The sequence below is a fragment of the Vanessa cardui genome, chromosome 2 (genome assembly GCF_905220365.1).
Source record: "Vanessa cardui chromosome 2, ilVanCard2.1, whole genome shotgun sequence".
NCBI lineage: Eukaryota > Metazoa > Arthropoda > Insecta > Lepidoptera > Nymphalidae > Vanessa > Vanessa cardui.
The window spans coordinates 4,919,527-4,943,956 of record NC_061124.1 but is presented as its reverse complement, the minus strand read 5'-3'; the positions used below and the strand labels follow the sequence as shown (position 1 = coordinate 4,943,956).

The window sequence follows — 24,430 nt, the reverse complement described above, 5'->3', positions numbered from 1 at the left end:
GCAAAATGGGACTGAAATTTAACATTTTTCTCTATAATTTACAGTTAGTTACATGTTAATTATTTGCGACAAAAAGGATAATACCTACTTATTTCTTCTTAACATATAGATAATGTGATTTTGGATATATTTTTCTTTTTGTATAAGTTATTGCTGTTTACTTAACATTGTACTGAAACATAAGGAATCTATATACAAAACTATATTTTTAATTTCAAATAATTTATTATTCAACAGCATGCATACAATTAAAATAAATATTATCACAAGAAAAGTATTTTTATTATTATCATAATAGTAATAGCATATTATATACTTTTTACTATAAAATAAAGATTTCCTTAATAATACCATAAGTGCCAGCTTTAAAAGAAATCCTAGATGATTTGGCACAATTCTCAAATATTTTTTGTTAAAAATCAAAATATTTTACATAATACTTGTAACTTATATTATTGAGCATTCACAAAGTATTCAGTTGGTTAAGGGTTTGGGAATATGTTTTAACCTGTTTTGGACTAGTAGAAGAAACCATTCAAGAAGAAAATGTGTGTTAAATTATGACTTTGAAGGTACATATAAGGTGAAACTTAGTTAACCATTTAAATGGAAGATGCCTCAGTAATGAGAAAACAATTCAAATAATACTTAATTATTTAACAAAACAAACTAATTCATGCATTTTCAATTACATGATTAAAATGTTTGAGTTACATCTACAACAATGTTGACTACTCTAGTCAACAGAGGTCCAATCTTTTCTTCTCCAACACTATTCCATTTGTTTGCTAGACATTTTTCAACATATTCATGACTTGATTTTTTATCTGTAAATATAAGTATATAAGTTTTATTTATTGTTTAGATTTTAAATATATTCTCAGATGAAAACATTAATGTTTTAAGAAACATTATTACCGGATATGATAGAACAGTTTGCTAAATTAAATGTGAAAAATATAGCACTCCTTTTAACTAAAGGGTTGTATTCATCGCAATAATAGTGAAAGGCCATAGCAAGCTGGGATGGAACACTGTCAATATCTTTAACAAGCATCACTCCAGTTCTAATTACTTTGTCTTGATATTGGTTCATAAAATCTTTTGTAGTTGTCATCATTAGGTTGGATGTATCCACAGTTACATGGACTTCCTTACTTTCATTACCTGTAAAATATAAACTTTTCTTAGTATTATTATAAATAATGATTAAATTGAAGTCATAGAAATTGTTTTTACTGATTAGCTTTTCTTATAATGGGTATATTAAAATTTTCTAACTAACGTAAATATCTGGATGTTGTTGCAGCAATGTCTTCAATAAAATTGTTAAATATTACTGGATCAAAGTTGATACTATCACTGTTGTATACAAATATAAAAGATGCTGTATCTTGGTTTTCGAAAATTGTTGCCACACCTGAAATTAGAAATTTAAGTAATCAATTAAATAATGAGTTAGTAAACTTCATTTTAACATTCATGCAGTATTTTACAAAATTACCTGTTTTTACTTGTAGTATAGAGTTCTCTTTTACTTTATATTTTTCTTTTAAATCTTTCACATCACTATCAAATCTAAACTTATCATATACATTTTTTGTTAATGCCTTATCGCTGACATGTTGGCTGTAGAGAAACATTATAACAGCAAGAAGAAAAATAATCATTGCTATAACAACTTGATTGCTTGTTTCTCTTATTGATTTAGCATCTTGTTCTAAGGGAGTTAGATATCTTTTGTGCTGATTCTCAGAGCTTATGTTGTGTCTTCTACGTGGTGACATATTATTAAAGGAATGATTTGATTCATTTCTACTTCTTTGAAGCTCATTTTGCAATGCACTTGCGTATAAATCTCCACTGGAATATGAAAATGATGCAGGAGAAGATTTGGATAATATATTTCTGAAAACAGGCATTACCAGCTCACATCTAGTCATAATTATTAAAAATTTGGATATATACTTCTGTTAATACAAATAATCGTAAAATTTGAATGTCAAAAGCAAATTAATGTAAGCATGAGATGGTAATGTATGTTAATTATGATATTATATATACAATAGAACTCACTCATTATCTGATTCATCACTAGAATCATCATTACCAATATCAAATGAATTTCTTCTGTATTTTACATCATTGTTTCTTCTCATTGGTATAGGGCTTGCTTGTCGAGCCATCTTACTAAAATTGATTAACATAGTTATATGAGATAAGATATATTTAAATAAGTGGGAATAGCTGATAATAATAAAATATATAGTTGAAAGTACAGAACTTTTTTTTGCTTCTGGGGTAAAGAAAAACTATTAATAAATTTAAAAAGAGAAAGCATAATAAGTTATTTTAAAATAATCAACATAATTATTATAACTTAGATGGGTACAAGCTTTACACAAGTTTATCAAAAAGACAACTACACCAGAGTTTATAATTGCTAAATACCTCATGACATTGTCTACTTCGTCTACTCCTTGTTCTTGTGAAGCATCCACAGACTTCTCGTCTCGCTTCCTGTGCACATTAAGGCCGTATACTCCCATATTTTTATGACAATTAATGTTACATGTATTACAGTTACTATGAATGCTTTTCCTTGCTGATGGTTTTATGTTCATCCCCCCATTCTGTAATTCAAATTTTGACTTAAATTTAAGAATTATGACTAGCTTGATTTAGCAGAAATTTAAAAAGAAGATTCATTGTAATATTAATATGTTCGTATATATACATAAACTGTCTTTTAATTTCTTATTCACTTAATGTATAATTATATACGTACCACTTCCAAAGTGTTGCTATTCATTTATGTCCCAGAACTTAAAGAGATTCTTATGAATTATCTTTCTTTATAATTGTAATTATTTATAAAGAGTTACTAATATTTATTTTTTTTACATTATTTGTAGGTAGATACGATTATTTTTATTTTAAACAAAAAGAACATACAGGTTCCGAAAATACAAAGGGACAATAATCAATACATACAACCATTGACGTTTATTGTTGTCATTTGAATATTTGACATTGCGAGAATCGAGTTACGAGACAAAAAAATAACTCTTATGAGTTCTATTGGTGAAAAATGCCAGGTATTATTATATTATATTATTGAAATAGTAAAAATCTTATTTTAATGTTGTATCATGTATGTATGTATGTAATGTATAATTGTGTCCAACATATAGATTATATTTATTGCAATTAAAAAAAAAAACCTCTAGCAACTTTGTAAGTTGTAGTTCAAATATCTCATAGTAATTTGGCAACACACAATCTTTTTACAGCTTCATATATAGTCGTTCATATCGACTAAATAAAAACGGTTCCTTAACGATGAAATGAAAAAATAATAGTTCATTAGATACGCAAATGAATACCACAATATCTAAAAGATGTAGGTGTCTTAGCCGGTGACGCTGGTTTGTTGCATATGCAACTTTATCTTATCTGGTAAAGTGATTTACTATACCTACTGCTCCTGCTACTGCTACTTGCTCCAGCAAGAGTCTGTGCCTTTACTAAAATCGTTGGAAGTATCCAATTTAGAATTTTTAATTTAAAAACCCCTAACAGCATTAGGCTATTTGACAATGCGAAAAATAAAGATTCCATTATTGTAATCAGCATATATTAAGAATTTTAAAATGGTTATATATCAATGAAAGTTGCAAATCATACTTAATTTATTCAAAATCCATAAACAAAAATGCAATTTTGACACAATGCGCTCCTGATCGGCCGGGCTAATGATGAACTCACTTGCTTGTTGTATATGACTGTACCATAGATTAAAATACAGGCAAGTGACGTCACCCCGACCCGATTACAGCGCCATATTGTCCAAGAAGCGTTTTCGAGTGCTATTTAAATATGAAAATTTTCGCTTATGGAGACAGAGAAAGCGATTTGTTTTATACTATTTAGTGATGGTGAAGAACATTTTCGAAAATATCATTTCTGAAACGAAAAAAAAACCATAATCTGTTCTTCCAGCCGAGAACTACGATGCTACGGCAGACACAGAGATACACAAAGACATTAGGACACCAGCAAGTTTTTAAATATAATCATAAATTATCTACACCATAACTCCCTACTCATGCATCCAGGAATTGAAGTTTGTGTTGTAGTTTGATCTCAGCTGCGACTCTCAGTAAATTCAGTATTCAAGCTTCAGGTACTTTCCTGGTCCAACAGCATTATTGCTTATACAGATTATTCCGTGGGTAATGGATGGATATGTATATTTTTTTGGTTGATGATAGTTTTTTATTTCGCAAGTCATTAAATTGTTGTGACTAAAAAATAAACTGAACAATGAAGTTGTATGCATCGAGAAATTATTGTTATATTATTTGCTAAATTATTATTACTATTATTGCTGTTTTTCAATTAAAAAGAACATGTATTTTAGTTTTTTCTTTATTAATAAAAAAACTGACAAACATTTGGTTTACAAAAATTTTAATCTAAATTTAAACATAATAACATGAAAATAGACATGACAGAACTTTTCTTTAATTCTGCTCCGCTAGTCATGACATGGATCGATGACTTTCGCGTAATAGGTTTCTTTGGGTATACCTCTAAAACTTCTTCTGCTTGTTCAGAATTTTTAGCAATTTTCTCATCAAGCCAAGCTTTAAACGTGAATGCTGGCAATGCCTCTACTAAACGTTTGTTTATAGAATAAGTTGAAAAAATTTCATTTGTACATTCATGTTGACCTGTAGTTACTAAACCTATGAGTTCATTGTTAAAGATCAAAGGCCCTCCTTTGTCTCTAAAACAGGTATTGACTTTCGTGTCAATGCAATCGATGTAGCCTTTAATTTTGTCACCACTTACATCTCTTACATCTACACCGACATATTGAAGTTCTCTTACATGCCCAACATCAGCATTTAGGCCAAATCCAAGGGCTTCTATTCCACCTAAAGTATTTGTGCTGGTGTAGTTGCTGACGTTAATTTTTGATGCAATTGTATTGTTATGTTTTTCGGTATAAATGACTGCAACATCTTTTACTGAGTGGATTCCTGTATAGGTAGGAAATTTTTCGTTTTTAATTATATGCAACGATATTGTGTTATTATTTTTTCGATCACTCGTAGTATTAATTAGCACGTAACTTATAGATTCAGTGCATTGAGCGGTGGTAAGTATTAACCCATTAGAGATTAAGGAACCTGCGCACACGTATTCATTTCGAGGTGACATAATTGCCACCATGAATGGAAATTGATTTTCATTGGCCTTGGTAATTTCATGCATTTGGCTGTTTTTTCTTCTCGTGCAACTTGTGACATTACTAACTTCTGCTTCGCCAGCTATTTCTAAAGATTCCTCTTTAATTTCGTCCGAGATATCGTCGTCTCTGTTGTCTTCTACGCTTTTTTTTGCATGTACACAGTTACATCTTTGAGCAAAATTAATTAAAAATAAAACGAAAAGCAAATAATATACTCCGTACTTCATGATTTCAATTTTTTATCGGATGATAGAATATTTTAGTTCTTTTATTTGAAGTCCTTCTTTTTTCTCAAATACTTTGAAAATAATGCAACCAACTTGCTAATGCCAGTTCTTAGTTGCTAATGAGGTTTTAAGTTGTGATATTTATTCAAAATCAAAACAAAGTCATATTTTTATGTAAAATAAATGCCTTTCGAATTTCTTTTATATCGATCTCTCACAGGCAATTTAAGATTAAAGTATGAGAAGAAAACGATACATTTAAATATTTAAAGAATAAATTGTTCTTGGTATTATTTTTTTTATATCGAGAAAGAGAAGAGCTAATAAAGTGAAATAAAAGCTTTCTGTTTAGCTCTTTCAGTGTATTTGTCACATATATTTGAGATGTTTGCACTTGAATTTTATATATTATGATGGTAATTGTTATTAAGTAATGATTGTATAACATACATAAATATAGTATATATTTATAAAACTTGTATGCATAGTTAAAATTAAAACGTTTTTAGTTTAAGCTACCTCACCGCAATTTTAACTATAAATCTGTTCTATCTAAAATACGCATGGAAGTGATCTTTAGTACATCTTCGTTTATAGTTTAACTGTGTTGTTTCTGTGTATCTAAGGCAATTTCACGGAAATGTTTTGAATATATTTTCGTGGCGATATTTCTATAAGACATTTTAATGTCTTAAAAAATATAAGTAATTTAATAATTTTTTGTCTCTCCTATTTTAAATTTCACTTGTATGAGAGCAAGAAGTATTCAATTAATAATTCTTATCTTGAATCCAGAGCCGGTATATATTTTTTAAATAAAGTATCGTCCTTGTGGTTGACAACTCGCTGAAATTGTCAAATGACAAATGTCAGTATTGTCTAATAGATTGCAATTGTGTAGTTACAGCTGGTTACCTAGTGCTTACTTAATTTCTTTTGAATATATTTATATAAATTCTATAGTTGTGTTTTCTTGTATTAGCTTATAGAATAAAAAATGTCTAAAAAGAAGGGTAATAAAAAGAATCTGGATTTTGGAGACGATTTGGACGAAAATAAGCTTTCGAATGATACTTCTGGAATAACCTCAAAAAGTAAAGGAAAAGGAAAGAAGAAAGGTAAAGTGAACATAGACGCGAGCGACAGTGATGATGGACCACCTGTTATAAATAAAACTCAAATATCTGACGAGGAAGAAGAGTTGAAACCTGTTAAAAAATCGCAAAAGAAAGGTTAGTTAAGAAGTAGATATACGATGACACGTAACAAAATCGCATTTATTAAGTACTCTTGTGATTGTTATAGCTAAGAAGAAAGGTGCTGACCCATCAGACGATGAAGAGGATGAAAACAAGTCAATTGTTAGTAATGCGACTAGTACAGCGTCGAAATCAGCTTCGAAACAGAATAAGAAAAAGAAAGGTAATTTCATGTAGTTTGATAATTTTTTGTTAATTATCTTGTTACTCTAATTTCGTATACTGGTATTATATATTTTGTGGAATAGAATATATGTACATTATTATTTAACATTATTTACATATAATTGTGTGCTATTAATATATGTTAAAATAAGAATATTTTTTAAGGAAAAGGCAAAAAAGGTGATGACTGGTCAGATGAAAACAGTGATGTTGAACTCAAAGAAGTCTCAGATGAAGAAGTTGTTAAACCAGTCAGCAAAAAGAAAGGTTAGCGAAAAAGTTATTTTTTTCAAGTAACACAGCTTGTCAATTTTAGACTCTTTTCTTTTGACAAAAAGTATTTGAGGTTATCTCGCATCCCTATCGAATCTACATACAAATTAAGTACATGAAAATTCAATGGTGCTTGCCTAGGCTTGAAATCACATTGGGTTAAGATTTATCTGCTATAATCACTCTAATATTTAAATCTATTACTACTTTCTATTATTAAATCAAATCATCTCAAGTCTATTTCTTATAGGTAAAAATAAGAAAAAAACTATAGCAGCCGAATCCTCTGATGATGAAGATCAAGATGACTCTAAGTCAGTGGTCAGCAACGTATCCAGCAATGCACAGCCAGTCAAGACAAAGAGCAAAAAAGGTGATACATCAATTGAAAAAGACTAGAATTATTTTGTTTTACTGATCCGTTAACTGTACCTCGATTTTCTAAACTTGTTTCATTTTATTGTAAAATTTGGTGTAATTTTGTTCTTCTCTGAGATCTTTAAATGACAGTTTTTTATTAAAACAGGTAAAGGCAAGAAAGAAGATTGGCCTGATGAAGAAAGCGATAAGGAATTAAAAATGGAATCTGATGATGAAGATATATTAAAACCTGTTGTCAAAAGTAAAGGTAAATTGTTTAGTTCTAATTTAATTCTTTACATATTATAAAAGGAATAGTATTTATATGAAGCAATCTTCATGAGAAATGTTTAATGAAACTAATTATTATTTTATAATAATTTCAGGTAAACATAGAAAGAAAAATAATATTGATGACATTGAAAAAGAATTAAAGAAATTTGAAATGAAAGAAGATGAACCAGAGGAAAAACAAGATGAAAAGGTATTTTTTATGGTGGCTAACATGTAGACGTAGAAATCTCAGTGAAACAATTATTCATAGGAATTGAGTGCTGCTTATAATTATGCTGCTTTGAGCGCTGTCATTATTCACTTGTTCTGTTTGGTCTATCTAATATTCTCCTTATGTATATTATATGTATATATATATCTATTTATAAATATTTATCTAAAGAAGAATTCCTAAAACAAAATTTATTATACAGTTTCTAATTATAGAACATTATGATTAAAGACATTTTCCTTATTATAGACATCAGAAGTAATTGAAGATAAATCAGAGGTAGTGGAAAAGAAAATGAGTCACAAAGAGAAGAAAAAACTAAAGAAGCAACAGGAATATGAGAAGCAAGTTGAAATGCTCACTAAAAAGGGTGGGCAGGGTCACAGTGAACTGGATGCAAATTTCACAGTTAGTCAAGCTCAAAAATCTGCAGGTTAGTAGAAGTTATTAATACTTTATACTTTTGTGAGTAATTATATTTTGTTAAAATTTAAAAATGTGTATTTAGTTGGTTGTAATAAGTATTGTTGTACGGTTTTATTATTAAACAAACGAGGAGCGTAATTTAAGTTACATTTAGTCAGGTTATATTTATATGAATGTCTAAAACAAATCCATCTTTGCTAAGATGTGTTGTTTTCCCTGTATTTAAACCAAACTGAACAACCGGTAACATGATATGTAATTTTTACTAAATTTATAATATTTTCTAAGGAGGTTTTAATAAAATTGTATGATACCTAAATGTGCATGTTTTCAATTTCAAGGTCAGATGGCAGCACTAGAGAACGCAGTCGATATTAAAGTTGAAAATTTCTCAATAAGTGCCAAAGGAAAAGATCTGTTCGTTAACGCGACGTTGCTCGTAGCTAACGGTCGCAGATACGGTCTCGTGGGGCCCAACGGTCACGGCAAGACGACGCTCCTGAGACATTTGGCCCAACGTGCCTTCCCTCTTCCACCTCATATAGATATTTTGCTTTGCGAGCAAGAGGTCACAGCTAGCGATCTGAGCGCTGTTGATACCTTATTGGAGTCTGATGTTAAGAGAACTGGTGAGTGATGTTAATATATTTGTCTTTTGTACTATATCTTTTACTTTGATAATTACTATATGAATTTTAATTTAACTTTGCAGAACTTCTCAATGAGTGTAAAGAGCTGGAAGCTGAGATTGAGAAGGGAGATCTTAAAAAGCAGGAGAGATTAAATGAGGTAAAATAACAATGTTTATAAATAAAATGTATAGGTTGATTATATTTTTCGTGGCATTATCATGCAAAAGTTTATATAAATAATATGTATACAATGAAGGAGAAAGGCAAGTATAAACATTAAATTTCCTTTACAGTTTTCTTTTGGCAGTAGGTATTAAGTAGGCTCTGTGCAAGACGACCTGGGTAGGTAAAATCAAAATCAAAATAAACTTTATTCAAGTAGGCTTTTACAAGCACTTTTGAATCGTCATTTTACAATTAAGTGAAGCTACCACCGGTTCGCAAAGTAGATTCTACCGACAACCACCGGCAAGAAACTCAGTAGTTACTCTTTTTTAACATTTAAAAATACAAAGTCATGTTAGTTAAATACAATTATTTAAATTAATATGTCCTGCGTGGAAGCCAACAGGTAATATCAACTGATCAAAAATTATAATGTCAGGTAGGCATAGTTTGTATTTTAATATTCCAAATACATAAGGTGTTTAATATCTTAGTTCTCTAGGTCGGTCTCGCATTGGAGATGTAGGGGATGATTGAATTTTATTATAATTATGATATATATTTGCCCGTATGCCAACTATACAGAGCCGGATTTAAAGGTCTGGAGGCCCCCGGGCCACAAAGCAGTGGGGGCCCTAGACAAACAGAAGCGTGAATAACCTAATAATTATATTATCATGAATTAATTACTTTTTTATTTCAATCAGTAAGCTATGATTTATTTACTTGTATCCGTAACTTTTAAAATATTAAATAATAACATAATTATAATTTGACTATATCTCGGTATTTGTTAACTTGCTGAAAACTGTGGCCCCCACTAATGTGGAGGCCCCAGGGCAGTTGCCCCGGTTGCCCTCCCCTAAATACGGCCCTGCAACTATACGATCCATACGCTTGCAAGTCGCCTATATAAGGCGCCGCAGTAGAGGTAGGGCGGGCCCCACCGATTTCGTTCTGAGCCGAGGTGCGATCTCATAGGAGACACCCTCAGGACGAACTTTAGTTTTAATTTAGTTTTAATTTAGAGCCCCGCGCTCAACCTCAGGGCAGGGGACATTAGTTCTCGCCCGAAAGACAGGTGACGCTGTGAAGGCCAGTAGGGCCAACAGCAATACAACACACAATCTCACTCAACTCAACAACACACTCTCTTTGATCAAACGCGGACCAGGACCCGCTGGATTGTAGTAATTCGAACACATATACTGCTATATATTATTTATATATTATTTATTATAGTTTATATATTATTTATTATACATTAGTATATATTATTTAATAATAAATAAAAAAAAAAAAATCAGTGTGGGCCACGTCTCCCAAGAAGACGACAAAAATGATTTCCAGCGAAGATCTGCTGATGTTTAGTATAAATATAAAACGCCAAAATGTAATTGAATATAAAATGTAAAAAAAGGCACGGGCATCTGCGAGCCTGTGGATGTTGTACTTTAAATAAATAAAAAAAAAAAAATACAACACACAAAAAAAAAAAAGCGGGCGGTCAGTGAGTGCGTGCGTGCGCAGGTGTACGCGGAGCTGAAGGCGATCGGCGCCGACTCGGCCGAGCCGCGCGCGCGCCGCATCCTGGCGGGGTTGGGCTTCAGCCGCGAGATGCAGGACCGACCCACCAAGAACTTCTCCGGAGGCTGGCGCATGAGGGTCTCCCTGGCCAGGTACCATACTCCCACGTATAATAGGCTATTTGACTGGTTTTTAAAATCCAATTTATATTATTTAGTAGAAGTTAAGGAACCCAGTAAAAGTTGTGTTTTTTATTTCTAGTACATATTTGCCGAAAAATATCATATTAAAAATTCCATATTTAAATAGCGCGCAAAAACGCTACTTGGACAATATGGCGCTGCAATGGGGTCGGTGACGTCACTTTCCTGTATTTTAATCTGTGGTACATATAGTAGAAAAGCAAAGTTTACAAGAAAGTGACTTCATCATAAGCCCGGTCAATCAGGAGCGTTTTGTGTCACGTTTGAAAAAATGCATTTTTATTTATGGATTTATGAATAAATTAAGTATTATTTTCAAGTTTCGTTAGTAAATAACCATTTTCAAACTCTTAATACTGACACTGATTACAATAATTCACAATTTATTTTTCGCATTGTCAAATAGCCTATTGGTCCTTCTTGCGCCTCTGCAGGAATATTTAGTTATTTTATATGAGGACATAATTATGTACAGTCGGGGTAAGAAAAGGTTCGTCACCTTAAGATATATTTTCGTGTGCTCAGTATGAGCGATAATCAGCTTTACCGATCGAGAGTGACATAAACAATAATTTGATGTTTAAATTCAAAAGGTAAGTACCTTTAGAGTTTAAGACTTGATGAAGTAATTAATTTGAAAACTGACGAAGGTTTTCCTACTCTGATTTTACATATGCCTAAATTGATTTGATAGTTTGGTGTAATTCGTTTAATATTAAAACGTATATTTATTAAAAAAGATAACAGATTAATAATTGCTAAAATGATTCATCTCACAACAACAACAACATCCTGTAAATTCCCACTGCTGGGCCAAAGGCCTCCTCTCCCTTTGAGGAGAAGGTTTGGAACATATTCCACCACGCTGTTCCAATGCGGGTTGTTGGAATTCACATGTGGCAGAATTTCTATGAAATTTGTCACATGCAGGTTTCCTCACGATGTCTACTTTACCGCTGAGCACTAGATGAATTATAAAGATCTTTTTATCTTTATAAATATTTTTATCTTTATAAAGATTCTTCTAAAATCTTTTTTTTTTTACAGAGCACTATACATTGAACCTACTCTATTACTACTCGACGAACCGACGAACCATTTGGATCTAAACGCTGTGATTTGGTTAGACAAGTAAGTATCGCTTTCTGTTTACCATTTATTTTTACTCGGTGATAGGGTTTTATTTAGTATATGTGTGTTCTGGTTCGAAGGGTGGGCAAAACATCTTGGTTTCAAAGGTTATGGATATCTGACAACACATGGTTATGGTTAACATTTAACTTTAACGTTATTTTTCTGACGTCTCTAATGCCATTTGACAGTGGTGACCACCTAACATTTTAACGATTATAATGACGACATCCGTGGTCGAGTGCTTATACAGTTGTTTTCATGGGTACTCCGAGGCCACGGGTGCGATTCCCGACCGAGTCGATGTAGAAAAAGTTCATTAGTATTCTATGTTGTCTTGGGTCTGGTCTGGTCTGGTCTGGTCTGGTACCGTCGTTACTTCCGATTTTCCACAACACAAGTGCTTTAGCTACTTACGTTGGGATCTGAGTAATTTATGTGATGTTGTCCAATAGTTATGACGAGGTTTCTTATATATTTTTTTCTATTTCCAGTTACTTACAAGGATGGAAGAAAACATTGTTAGTCGTATCCCACGACCAATCGTTCTTGGACAATGTCTGTAACGAAATAATACATTTAGATCAGCAGAAGCTGTTGTATTACAAGGGTAATTACTCGATGTTCAAAAAAATGTACGCACAAAAGCGCAAGGAAATGATCAAGGAGTATGAGAAACAGGAGAAAAGATTGAAGGATTTGAAGGCCCATGGACAATCTAAAAAAGCAGCTGTGAGTGGTTATTCATTATTATTATTTACTAGTGCTCGCTCAGTGGTCAAAGTTAGACTGAAATCGTTTGTGATAGATCTTACGCTAACTGTATAGGTCCTTTTTAACGGTGGAGATAAGTGAGAATTATTACATTTATTTCAGGGTAAAAGCTTTTATTTAAATTTTATATTCAATGTATATATATAATACATTATGTATAAAAAAATCAATACATTAATACAAATTATATAATTATTTTCATCATATTCATAGATTAAAATATTTCAGTTGGTGTGCACAGATTATATAAAACAAAGATTACATAGAAAGATTGTATATTTTGCAGTTGTATCTCAATATCGATTGATTTATGTTTCTACTCTATATTAAATATAAAAAGTGTCCGACGGATTTCGACGTTTATATATTATCATAAGAAAAATGCTTCATGTGTTCAAATATAAAGTTTCTATTTCAACAACTCAATAGGAGAAGAAGCAGAAGGAGGCGCTCACTCGCAAACAGGAGAAGAACCGCAGCAAGTCGCAGCGGGAGGAGGCTGACGAGGGCGCGGCCCCCGTGACGCTGCTGCAGCGCCCCAAGGAGTACCTGGTCAAGTTCTCCTTCCCCGACCCGCCGCCGCTGCAGCCGCCCATACTGGGGCTACTCAGTGAGTGCCGCTAATACCCCTATTGACATTTAGCCTCGTACGTCACATGAAATCAAGATGCGCATGCGCATAGCGAATATAGCGCGCGTGCACACTGCGTCTCTTGTGCGATTGTTCGCATTATAATTGTTTTCTTACTCTGCAAGCTGAATCCAATTAAATTGATTAGAGCTCAAGGGGGAATATTATATGAATAGATCGCATTATCAGATTCAGCTGGGACCTTGATTGATAGACAATTCTCTAAATATGTTAGGATATCTTGACGACCTCCATGGTCGGGTGGTGTGTACACCGGTTTTCATGGGTCCGCCACTCTGAGGTCCCGGGTTCGATTCCCGGCCGAGTCGATGTAGATTACCATTAGTTTTCTACGTTGTTTTGGGTCTGGGTGTCTGTGGTACCGTCGTTACTTCTGATTTCCATAACACAAGTGCTTCAGCTACTTACATTGGGATCAGAGTAATGTATGTGATGTTGTCTCATATTTATTATTTATATTTATTCTTTACCGTCCTGACTCCGCCCCCTTTGACCAATCAAATATTTTCAAATTACAAAGTCAAGTTCACATTAAACAGGTAAAGGGTTCGAACGTGATTGTTGTGGATTTAATTAATTATTAACTGATACTTAAAAAAAACGAATACCACACCGATTTGTTAAAATAAAAGTGCGAGAAATGCTGCGACCACGTCTTACAAAAAGAAATTGCCATGTGGGATTTAGATAATGTTATGGAACTCGCTGCAGAAAATTCTTTTATTATAAACACTAACGACGACACTAGTAATAGTGATAAAAATATTAATGACTTAATTTCGATTTTTTACGTTAATGTGTATTTTTTAAATTCATTACAATTTTAACACAAATATACATACACCTTTACCCTTCTTTTAAAAAGATTTGATTGGTCAGGGGGCGGAGAAAGCCCGGTAAACAATGACAACTCACTGCATTCTTAATGCGAACAGACTATAGTACTCCTATTGACATTTAGCCTCGTACGTCACATGAAATCAAGAAGCGCATGCGCATAGCGAATATAGCGAGCGTGCACACTGCGGCCACTTGTCTTTCTCATCTTACTCTCTTGTGCGATTGTTCGCATTACATTGTTTTCTTAATCTGCAAGCTGAATCCAATTAAATTGATTAGAGCTCAAGGGGAAATGAATGGACCGCATTATCAGATTCAGATGGGACCTCGATTGACAGACAATTCTCTAAATATGTTAGGATATCTTGACGACCTCCATGGTCGAGTGGTGTGTACACCGGTTTTCATGGGTACGCTACTCTGAGGCCCCGGGTTCGATTCCTGGCTGAGTCGATGTAGATTACAATTAGTTTTCTATGTTGTCTTAGGTCTGGGTGTTTGTGGTATCGTCGTTACTTCTGATTTCCATAAAACAAGTGCTTCAGCTATTTACATTGGGATCAGAGTAATGTATGTGATGTTGTCTCAAAAAAAAAAAAGTTTCAAATCAACTCAATATCTTAATATTGTTAATTTTAATTTGGTATGATTTACTCTTTTAATACTTAGTAGTTGTATCGTCCATCCCAAGGGGTCAAATCGAACTTGAGACTATTATATGCGACCTCTGTGGTGTTAAACTATTTAGTTATTAATTAGTAACTTATTTTTCAAATATTTTCATTTGTATCGTTTTCGTTTAGATGTGGATTTCAATTTCCCCGGACAGAAGCCTCTATTCAAACAAGTGGACTTCGGTATCGATCTTAATTCTCGAATAGCAATCGTGGGACCCAACGGTGTTGGAAAATCCACGTTCCTGAAACTTTTAGTCGGAGAATTGAGCCCCATACGCGGCGAATTAATTAGAAATCATAGATTGGTGAGTAGATTATTTATATAGCTGTAAATGGATTATTATTTTTCGTATAAAATTATAATAAGTTTTTTAGCATAAAATTCCTTAAAGTTACTACTGAAATATAATTATTTATTATAGTATTTTATTCATTATTTACATATCTTTCTCTGTGTCTAGTTAAGTCTCAATGGTAATTATTATTATTATTAATGTAATTTGATATATTTTTCATATATGTATTCGTGACAAAGTAATGCTAATCTAAGAGATATTTTCAAGTATTTAACGTAAAACGTTAATTTATTACGAAGCACGATTGTCTCCAAGAAATTCCAAACCAAGAAAACAAATTACAAAGTCAAGTTCACATGCAAATGTGAACTTGACTTTGTAATTTGTTTTATAGAGGATGTTTTAACAATTGTTTTATAGAGGATGTTTTAACAATTGTTTTATAGAGGATGTTTTAATAGAAAACATCGTGGGGAAACCTGCAAGTGACAAATTTCATTGAAATTCTGCCACATGTGTATTCCACCAACCTGCATTGGAACAGCGTGGTGGAATGTGTTCCAAACCTTCTCCTCAAACGGATAAGGCCTTTAGCCCAGCAGTGGGAATTTACAGGCTGTTGTTGTTGTTGTTAGAAGAATCATTTTAACAATTATTAATCTGTTATCTTTTTAATGAATATACGTATTAATATTAAACTAATTACTTAACTACTTAATTATTACTGTTGTTGTTGTTATAGAGGATAGGTCGCTTCGACCAGCACTCTGGCGAACATCTGACTGCGGAAGAATCTCCCGTTGAGTACTTGCAGCGACTTTTCGGTCTCCAGTACGAGAAGGCCAGAAAAGCTCTCGGCACTTTCGGTCTCGCGAGCCACGCCCACACCATCAAGATGAAGGATCTCAGCGGAGGCCAGAAGGCGAGAGTTGCTTTGGCCGAGCTCACCCTAATGGCGCCTGATGTCGTTATATTGGTATGATTTAGTGTTGTCTTAAATTTTCGCGATTATTACACATTAAAATAAAACTTGTTATAACGGATTTTAATCGCGTATATTAATTATTTTGGACATCCCGACGTTTCGAGCACTTTACAGCGTTCGTGGTCACGGGTAGACTACCCGTCACCACGTTATAACTAGTTTTATTTAAATTGGTATGATTTGTTCTTAATAATATTTTCTTCTATGATCAGAAAGTCATCTGGGTCTGTTTTTGTTACTGTGTTCTAATGACATGATGAATAAATAAATAAAGTTTTATCATGTAAAGAGGAATGCCCATTCCGACCCCACCATGGAACTTACCTTACTTCTGCATAATATTGATACTAAAACATAGCAATTTTATAAGTAATTATACATTTACTATTTTAACAAGCAATAATTCGTATTAAAAATAATATTTATTTTATATTTGCACCCTTTTTTTCTGTAACAATATGTTAAACTGTTTTTATAAGTTATTTTGTAACAATAACAAGGTTTTGGAAAAGTGAAATATTTTGCTGTCCATGATGGGTCTAAGACGTTAAAAAGGACTCGCATTTCGATGTTCTCGAATGATCTGAATGTTTTTTTTTTTTGTGTGATGTGTGTATAATACTTTAATGTACAGGACGAGCCAACGAATAACCTCGACATCGAGAGTATAGACGCCCTGGCTGAGGCTATCAATCAGTACAAGGGCGGCGTCGTCATCGTGTCTCACGACGAGAGACTCATCCGGGAGACGGAATGCGCGCTCTACGTCATAGAGGACCAGACCATCAACGAGGTGACCGTTACCATCATTACAACTGTACTGAATGAATGGGAGTCGAGATGGCCCAGTGGTTAGAACGCGTGCATCTTAACCGATGATTGCGGGTTCAAACCCAGGCAAGCACCGCTGATTCATGTGCTTAATTTGTCTTTATAATTCATCTCGTGCTCAGCGGTGAAGGGAAACATCGTGAGGAAAACTGCATGTGACAAATTTCATAGAAATTCTTCCACATGTGTATTCCACCAACCCGCATTGGAACAGCGTGGTGGAATATGTTTCAAACCTTCTCTTCAAAAAGGGAGAGGAGGTCTTTAACCCAGCAGTGGGAATTTACAAGCTGTTGTTGTTGTTGTTGTTGTTGAATAAATGGGGGGGGGGGGGGGGTACTCGTTAGTTATGCTCCTCCTAAAGCGTGTTTTGGTTTGAATAGCAAACCAGCCATTGGAAATAAATGCACGAATGATATCACATCTTAGATGTTATTAAATGATGATGTAAAATAATTAATTTATTTGAAATCTTGACCATGGTAACACTTTCCGTCCGGTAGCTTATTTTACCTTACAGTTATGAATTGAAAAAGATGTTAAATTTAATACATATCAATTAAGTTTGTGTAGGATTAAATTCTGGTGTAACATAGACATTGCTATAAATTTTTTGTATTGGATTGAGGAGATACTTAATAATAATTTGATTTTTTTTTTAAATAAATAGGTGTATAATTTGATGTATGCAACTTTATTTTATCCAATTATATTTGCCTGCAGGTCGACGGAGACTTTGACGACTACCGTAAGGAGTTGCTGGAAAGCCTCGGAGAGACCATCAACTCGCCTTCCATCATCGCCAATGCGGCTGTACAGCAATAGATTAAATAAATTCATTTTTTTATTACATAATTTTATTTCTTTGAGTCATAAAATATCTTTATCATTTCCTGGCGATATAATGTCTTTTTTTTTAGTTATAAATATGTACATTCAATTTTTATTAAGTATCGATGTTATATAATAATATATTTAATGAAAGCAATATTAATCGTTCTTGTAAACAACACACAAGTGCCTGTTTAATTACAGTATTAAAACCTTAAAAAACATTTGTTTCCCGGTCGAATAATTAGAAAAATAAATTGTTAATATTCCATTTTATTATAAATCGTGCACGTTGATTAATTAAATGCGTAAATAATAAAATAAAATAATCGATTAAAAATCTAAATATTTCGAATCATTTTTGAATATATATAGGACCGTGTTGTGGTCAGAGTACGCTAATTCATAAAAAAAAGTTGTGTCATAAAAAAAGTTATTAAATGTCTTTAAACTAATATGCATTACATTATAGTTATTTACTTATAATGTAACAGGATTCCCGGCACTGTAAAAGTGCTATCACTTTTAATTTTTAACAAATAAATTAGTTCTGTAATTTAGTACATGTCTGCACAACACGGTCTAATATAATTATCCATAAAACTTTACATTTCATTTTTATGACTACAAATTAAAACAGTTAATGAACAGATAATTAGCGATTAAATATATCTTATACCATCATTGTTTTAACTCGATTTTTTTTTTTATTAAAAATAAAATATTATTTTCTAATGTTCGCTCTTTGCTTATGAACTGTACATATTTTATGATGCACAAATAAAATAAAAAATAAGAAAAAAATAAAGTTACAAACTTACATATAAATATCCGAGAATATTTTTTTTAGAAGGTGAATTAGGTAATTTTTTTTATATATCATGTTAATAGATCAATGCTTATAACATTTGCACATTTGTCTTATGCTATGATGTTAATGTTTTCCCTTTACTAAAGTTATGGAATCGTATTTTATTTTATTAATACATTATTGGATATTCATTCTCATATTGTTCGAATCAATCGCAGTCAAGCTGCTAGTGATAATATTTGTATCGTAGCATAAGCTTGTTTTAAAAGATATATTTAAATAAATAAATTTTGTTACAAAATTACTTGATGTTTTATTGAGTACCCCTGTTGTAATTGGATCCAAAGACATTTTAGAATCAAAGAAATTACAAATAAATCGCCAGAGCAGAGAACGAAGGGATGGTTTCAAGCCTGAATGCCAGTTTTCTAATTGGTTTAATAATATCAATAGGTATACTATAGCCTATAACCTAATGTCGGAAAGCGGTATTTTATTCGCTTGATTTCCACTTATTAACTGACTTCGTTGGCTTATATGTGGACAACGACCAGTTACTACTGCACACCTATTAATGTAGCTATTTCATACAGTATCATCATCATCCTCAAATGTCTAATACTTATCTAAATAGACTCTTCAACCAGGTAATAAGCGTTAACGAAGTTCGTCTTCATTTATAATTTTTATAAACACATATATGTATACATGTAGATACAAAGTATAGTAAGACACAACTTACTTGGTGGTAGGGTATTGTGCTAGTCCGTCTGGGTAGATACCACCCACTCATCAGTTATTCTACCGCCAAATAACAGTACTCAGTATTGTTGTGTTTCGGTTTGAAGGGTGAGTGAGCCAGTGTAACTACAGGCACAAGGGACATACCATCTTAGTTCCCAAGGTTGGTTGCACATTGACGATGTAAGGAATAGTTAATATTTCTTACAGCGTCATTGTCTATGGGTGATGGTGACCACTTACCATCAGGTGGCCCAAATGCTCGTCCGCCAAACTATAACATAAAAAAAAAAACAAATTAGATGTAGCATCGGAAAATGCAATGGAAAGAAAATAAAACCGATTACTGCCGATATACACAAACAATTGACGAATATTAGCCATTAGGTCATATGATATTACAAGTTACTACGTTAGTATAAAGATAATATTCGCATGAGAAATAAATATTGATAATTTGTGATGGCGTACTTAATTCGGATGTGATCGGTTTTACTAATTTAGCCGATCAGACATCAAGTTGTGTCGTACTATATGTAGTTATAGACGACATACGACACTACTTAGATGTAGCATCGGCAAATTCAATAAAACCGATTACTGCCGATTTATACAACCAATGGAAATAGCTCCCTATCGCGCCATTCGACGCTATTTGTCGCTATAAATTCCCGTGACAGTTCTTCCCGACAAATCAAGTGTATGTAAAACGACGTGTCAATTTGACGAATATGTTAGGTCATATGATATTACAAGTTATTGCGTTTGTATAATTTTCGCATAAGAAATAAATATTGATAATTTCGGATAGCGTACTTAATTCGGATGTGATCGGTTTTACGAATTTTCCTAATGCTACATCTAAGTGCGCGTGGCATCCTCCGCGTAAATTATGGTTTATCATGGAAATCCCTTTTTGGGCCTACATCGAATACTATCGAATATTAATTATTTTTTTTAACCACTTCCATATTTCAAAATTTGTCAATAATCCATAAATGCAAAGCTTTTACAAATAGGTACTGTTCATAAGGCAGTAAGACAGCAAATGAGGCTAATTTTTGTAATTAATAAATCTTTCCAAAGATGTAGCTTCATTAAGACTTATATTAAGAATTTTACTATTCTAATGGAATGCATGGAAGGGCGAAACTAAAACTTTATTGGGGATTGCATTTCTCAAAATGTCTACAGAAAAGTTTGCGACGGTATCTATGAGTACAAGATAAATCTTTTATTGGCAGTGAGCGTAAACTTTAGCTCGATTTATAGGCCAAATAATTTCAATTTTTGTGTGGTCAAAGCTATTTAGTATAATGATCAAATTAAAAATAGCCACTGGTTTGCTTTTTACAAGAATAAGCAAAAGCTACGATATATCTAACCATTTGTAACTGAGGAGTAGTATATATATGCAAAAAGAGATGTAAATTTAATGTAAAATATTATCTGTAAAGGTTGTCTTGACTTCGAGATATCTCGCAAAGTACATATCTAAACTGCCTTTTTGTTTCTTCTTTGCATTGTAGATTATCTTTATATTAAAAATTATGTTATCTAAAACATTATTTATAGCCCATAAAGGTTATTTAAATTAGAGACTTTAAAATATACTTCCAAAAGGCATTTTTTTTAATTTTCAAGAGCACATTGCCGACAATATCGTAGCGGATTCCTTCCAACTTTTTTCCTCAATTTGTTTGCAGCCTTTCGCCCCTCCATTACAAACTTCTCAGCTTCATTAGAGGATTTAAAACGCAAATTTCCTTTTCGATTGTAACTTTTTTCCACATCTTGAAAGGAAGCTTCTTTAAGACTCGAAAGAAAATTAGTATCCTCCCCTTTGAAAGTGGAAACGTTTTTTTTAAGAGATTCATTAGAATTCTTATTTTACACAATCTGATAGAATAATTATATTTTCTACGTTTTTTATGCAAACATAATGTGTTTTTACGTTCATTAGATTTTTTCACTTTGGCATAAAAATAGGTAGGTACGCATAATTAATGAGTATTTTCAAAAAAAAGTGCACCACCTAACTAGGCTGATTATTCGTGTTTTTGAAAAATGGTGCTAATTAATATAATTGTTTCCATTCTTTATGAATCTTAACGCGGTTCACGTCTTAACGTAATCAAACTGACAGCAAATGTATAACAATTCAGATTTTGAATGACATTAGTGTAAATAATTCGTTAACAAGCCAACAATAAGAGGTATGTCTATCACCCTGAGAGCCTATTACCGTCTAGAGAACTTCCCCGCCCCTTCTTATACTATCCCAACCCCAAGCGCTACCTTGTCATACTAATGTAACATTAGCAAAATAGGGGCGGCTAAGGAAATGTTTGTTGCGACAAAGTTCTGAAATTCGGCATCACCATAATTTCATACAATGTGTACACAATAGAAGCGATTACTCTCCCCAGCGACATGATTTTATTTGTGCAGTTATTACGTCGCCGAGGAGATATTTAAATTTCATTAGGTTTGTTTTACACTTAATTTGTGAGGGGAGTGCGACATCGTCGGGGTGGGGCTCGATATTGGTTTGAGTGTATTTCGTTTCCCTCCATGTATTGTATTAGTGATTTAAATTCGACTAGATAAATATCAACCACCCGGTCACAATGCTAAGTGCATTTAACTGATAATCTTCAATCGATACTTTGTTTGATTCCATCAGATAATAGTGGAAAATGTTTTATTCATGGGATTTTAAAAACCTAAAAAAATTATATTAATCTATATGTAGTTTTCATAATATGCCAACGTCGTAAATATCCGCATAGTTCAAATATTGATTACAGACTGAAATAGAATGCCTACATGGCGTTAAGTCTTCCTTTTATACTAATAAAGATTAAATAAATAATATGACGCAAACATTATACATTAACTGACTTTCTATTTTTAAATAACACGATTGAAACAACAATGAAATAATGACTACATTATTTAAAACAAAACTTATCAGAAGATCTACTTAGATCTAGTGAATAAGCTTTATATTGATTACTACCCGTTCCGGCTTCACGCGACTTTGCAGGATGAGAAAGTTGAAATTTTCGGCTTTTCTCTGATGAAAACCTTATCAAAATTCGATGTGTAGTTTTAAAGATTAATTTTGGGCTCTAGTTCTAATTCTAGTCTAGTTATTAGTAAACCTACAATTGTACAATAGAGTAATCATGTAATATAAAATAGGAAGGTTTCAAAAAGTAACTTAATATCCAATAAATTACATTAAAAAGAAGTAACTGCGTAACAAAATATTCTCTGTATTATTAAAAACGAACTTGAACAAATACCTATTATGTTTGTGGATATTTGCGCATGTGCCGTTTTACGGTAGCTTTGTTTGATACTTCTGAGCTTTAAGATATTAAATTTATTGATGTTATGACAAAGTATATAGCAATAAATCCATGAAAATGTCTCCTTCGGACACATGAATTCGTTTCATTCTTTTTACGTAAATGACGTTCATTGTAATTTGTTCGCGGCACACTAGCTTAGTGTTTGTAAGTGGCAACATTTCGCAGACGCAGACTCCATTAGCGGTGTTCGCCGGACTGTCACAATCATTTTTCTTTCCCGCCGCCGCTAATTCTCAGCCGCGCTTCAGTGAATATACACTTCGATTAATTTTCTTGATACTTGCTTTTAAATGTGTGCTTAACAAATATAAGCTTTTTATATATATTTAAATCGATAATGTAAATTGTAAGCAGGAAATGAATTTAAAAAAAAAGCCGTGCTTATTCTGCGGCTAATAAAGTCGTGCATTAAAGTACAAACTCCAAAAAAGTTATTTTAATAAAAGTTTAGATTAACCTAGTGAGCAGACCTTATGATCTTGTATCTATCAAAACTTATAACAACTTCCTCCTCTACTCGTCAGTTATTCTACTGCTAATCAATATCAACTATTATTTTCTGCTCCTGACCGCAAGACAAGAATATCAACTATTGATTTTATTATATATATATATATATATATATATATATATATATATATATATATATATATATATATATATATATATAATAATATATATATATATATATATATATATATATAAAATAATGTCTCTTAATAATGTAATCTTAAATCTTTTGGAGCACAGACGGCGTAGGAAATGGTACACCTTTTGGCTGTGTGTATTTCATAATATTTTTATTAGTTATGTTTTCTATTAAAATTACTTTTCATAATATTTAGTCTCGTGCTAAGTGATAAAAGATAACAAGTGGGTTTGCGTATTAAAACAAATTCTATCTGGGGAAAATCGAGTTGTAAATATTTTAAAGTTGAACTTAGTTTTATATTTGAATTTAGTTTTTCTTAATTTTAGCTTAGGATTTTTGTGCACATTTTTGTATAGCTTGCGTTATGTAATTTGCTCAATAATGATTATTTTCACAAATTAATTTTCTACTCAACAGTAACTCATATATCGTTATCGGTATAACTTATAAAACTTACATTACTTACTTGCAAATAACATTTCATTTTTACAGTTTATTATTGCAAAAAATATAAAGTATCAAGACGTGTTGAGCAGTGGTCAGAATGCGGAGGTTGATATCGACTTTTATTACTCTGGAGGGGTTGGTCATTAGCGAGATAAAGCTCCTGCCACCTGATAAAGTGCGTTTTGTTGCTCGCTTACTTATTTCTCTATGGTCTATCTGCGAGTATACCATAACATACTAAAAAGTATTACTTCTTTTTATAATTATAGTTTTATTCATACCCAACTACCATTATTGCATTATAATACATCGTACCCTATTAACACTGTCAGTAATGTAAGCCTTATTTTCCAAACATTGTTTTATTTATTCAATTTTAT

At 32.3% G+C, this 24,430-nt stretch overlaps 3 protein-coding genes across 4 annotated transcripts; 1 reads left to right on the top strand and 2 right to left on the bottom strand.

The window, feature by feature from the left end:
• Window position 1: 1 nt before the first annotated feature.
• On the bottom strand, window positions 2-3,009 carry LOC124538635. Of its 2 annotated transcripts, none has more exons than XM_047115758.1 (7): window positions 2,789-3,009; window positions 2,452-2,633; window positions 2,077-2,190; window positions 1,505-1,908; window positions 1,286-1,420; window positions 919-1,167; window positions 2-827 (listed from the first exon to the last, which is right to left on the bottom strand). In XM_047115758.1, the coding sequence occupies exons 1-7, from the start codon at window positions 2,810-2,812 to the stop codon at window positions 697-699; spliced, it is 1,239 nt and encodes a 412-aa protein (XP_046971714.1). In that variant the 5' UTR covers window positions 2,813-3,009; the 3' UTR covers window positions 2-696. The 2 variants fall into 2 exon arrangements, with proteins under 2 accessions (XP_046971714.1, XP_046971723.1); XM_047115767.1 differs by having other exon boundaries at window positions 1,505-1,863.
• Window positions 3,010-4,415: 1,406 nt separating this feature from the next.
• Window positions 4,416-5,535, bottom strand: LOC124541833 (trypsin-like). Its single transcript, XM_047119745.1, has one exon. It carries the CDS (start codon window positions 5,485-5,487, stop codon window positions 4,474-4,476), a length of 1,014 nt encoding a protein of 337 aa, XP_046975701.1. The 5' UTR covers window positions 5,488-5,535; the 3' UTR covers window positions 4,416-4,473.
• An 823-nt stretch (window positions 5,536-6,358) lies between these two features.
• Window positions 6,359-19,134, top strand: LOC124537432 (ATP-binding cassette sub-family F member 1). Its single transcript, XM_047114272.1, has 17 exons — window positions 6,359-6,719; window positions 6,793-6,909; window positions 7,077-7,178; window positions 7,435-7,557; window positions 7,711-7,812; window positions 7,931-8,028; window positions 8,299-8,482; window positions 8,817-9,104; window positions 9,188-9,264; window positions 10,803-10,951; window positions 12,050-12,133; window positions 12,628-12,865; window positions 13,337-13,517; window positions 15,203-15,381; window positions 16,115-16,348; window positions 16,992-17,150; window positions 17,912-19,134. The coding sequence occupies exons 1-17, from the start codon at window positions 6,485-6,487 to the stop codon at window positions 18,011-18,013; spliced, it is 2,652 nt and encodes an 883-aa protein (XP_046970228.1). The 5' UTR covers window positions 6,359-6,484; the 3' UTR covers window positions 18,014-19,134.
• The last annotated feature ends 5,296 nt before the right edge of the window (window positions 19,135-24,430 follow it).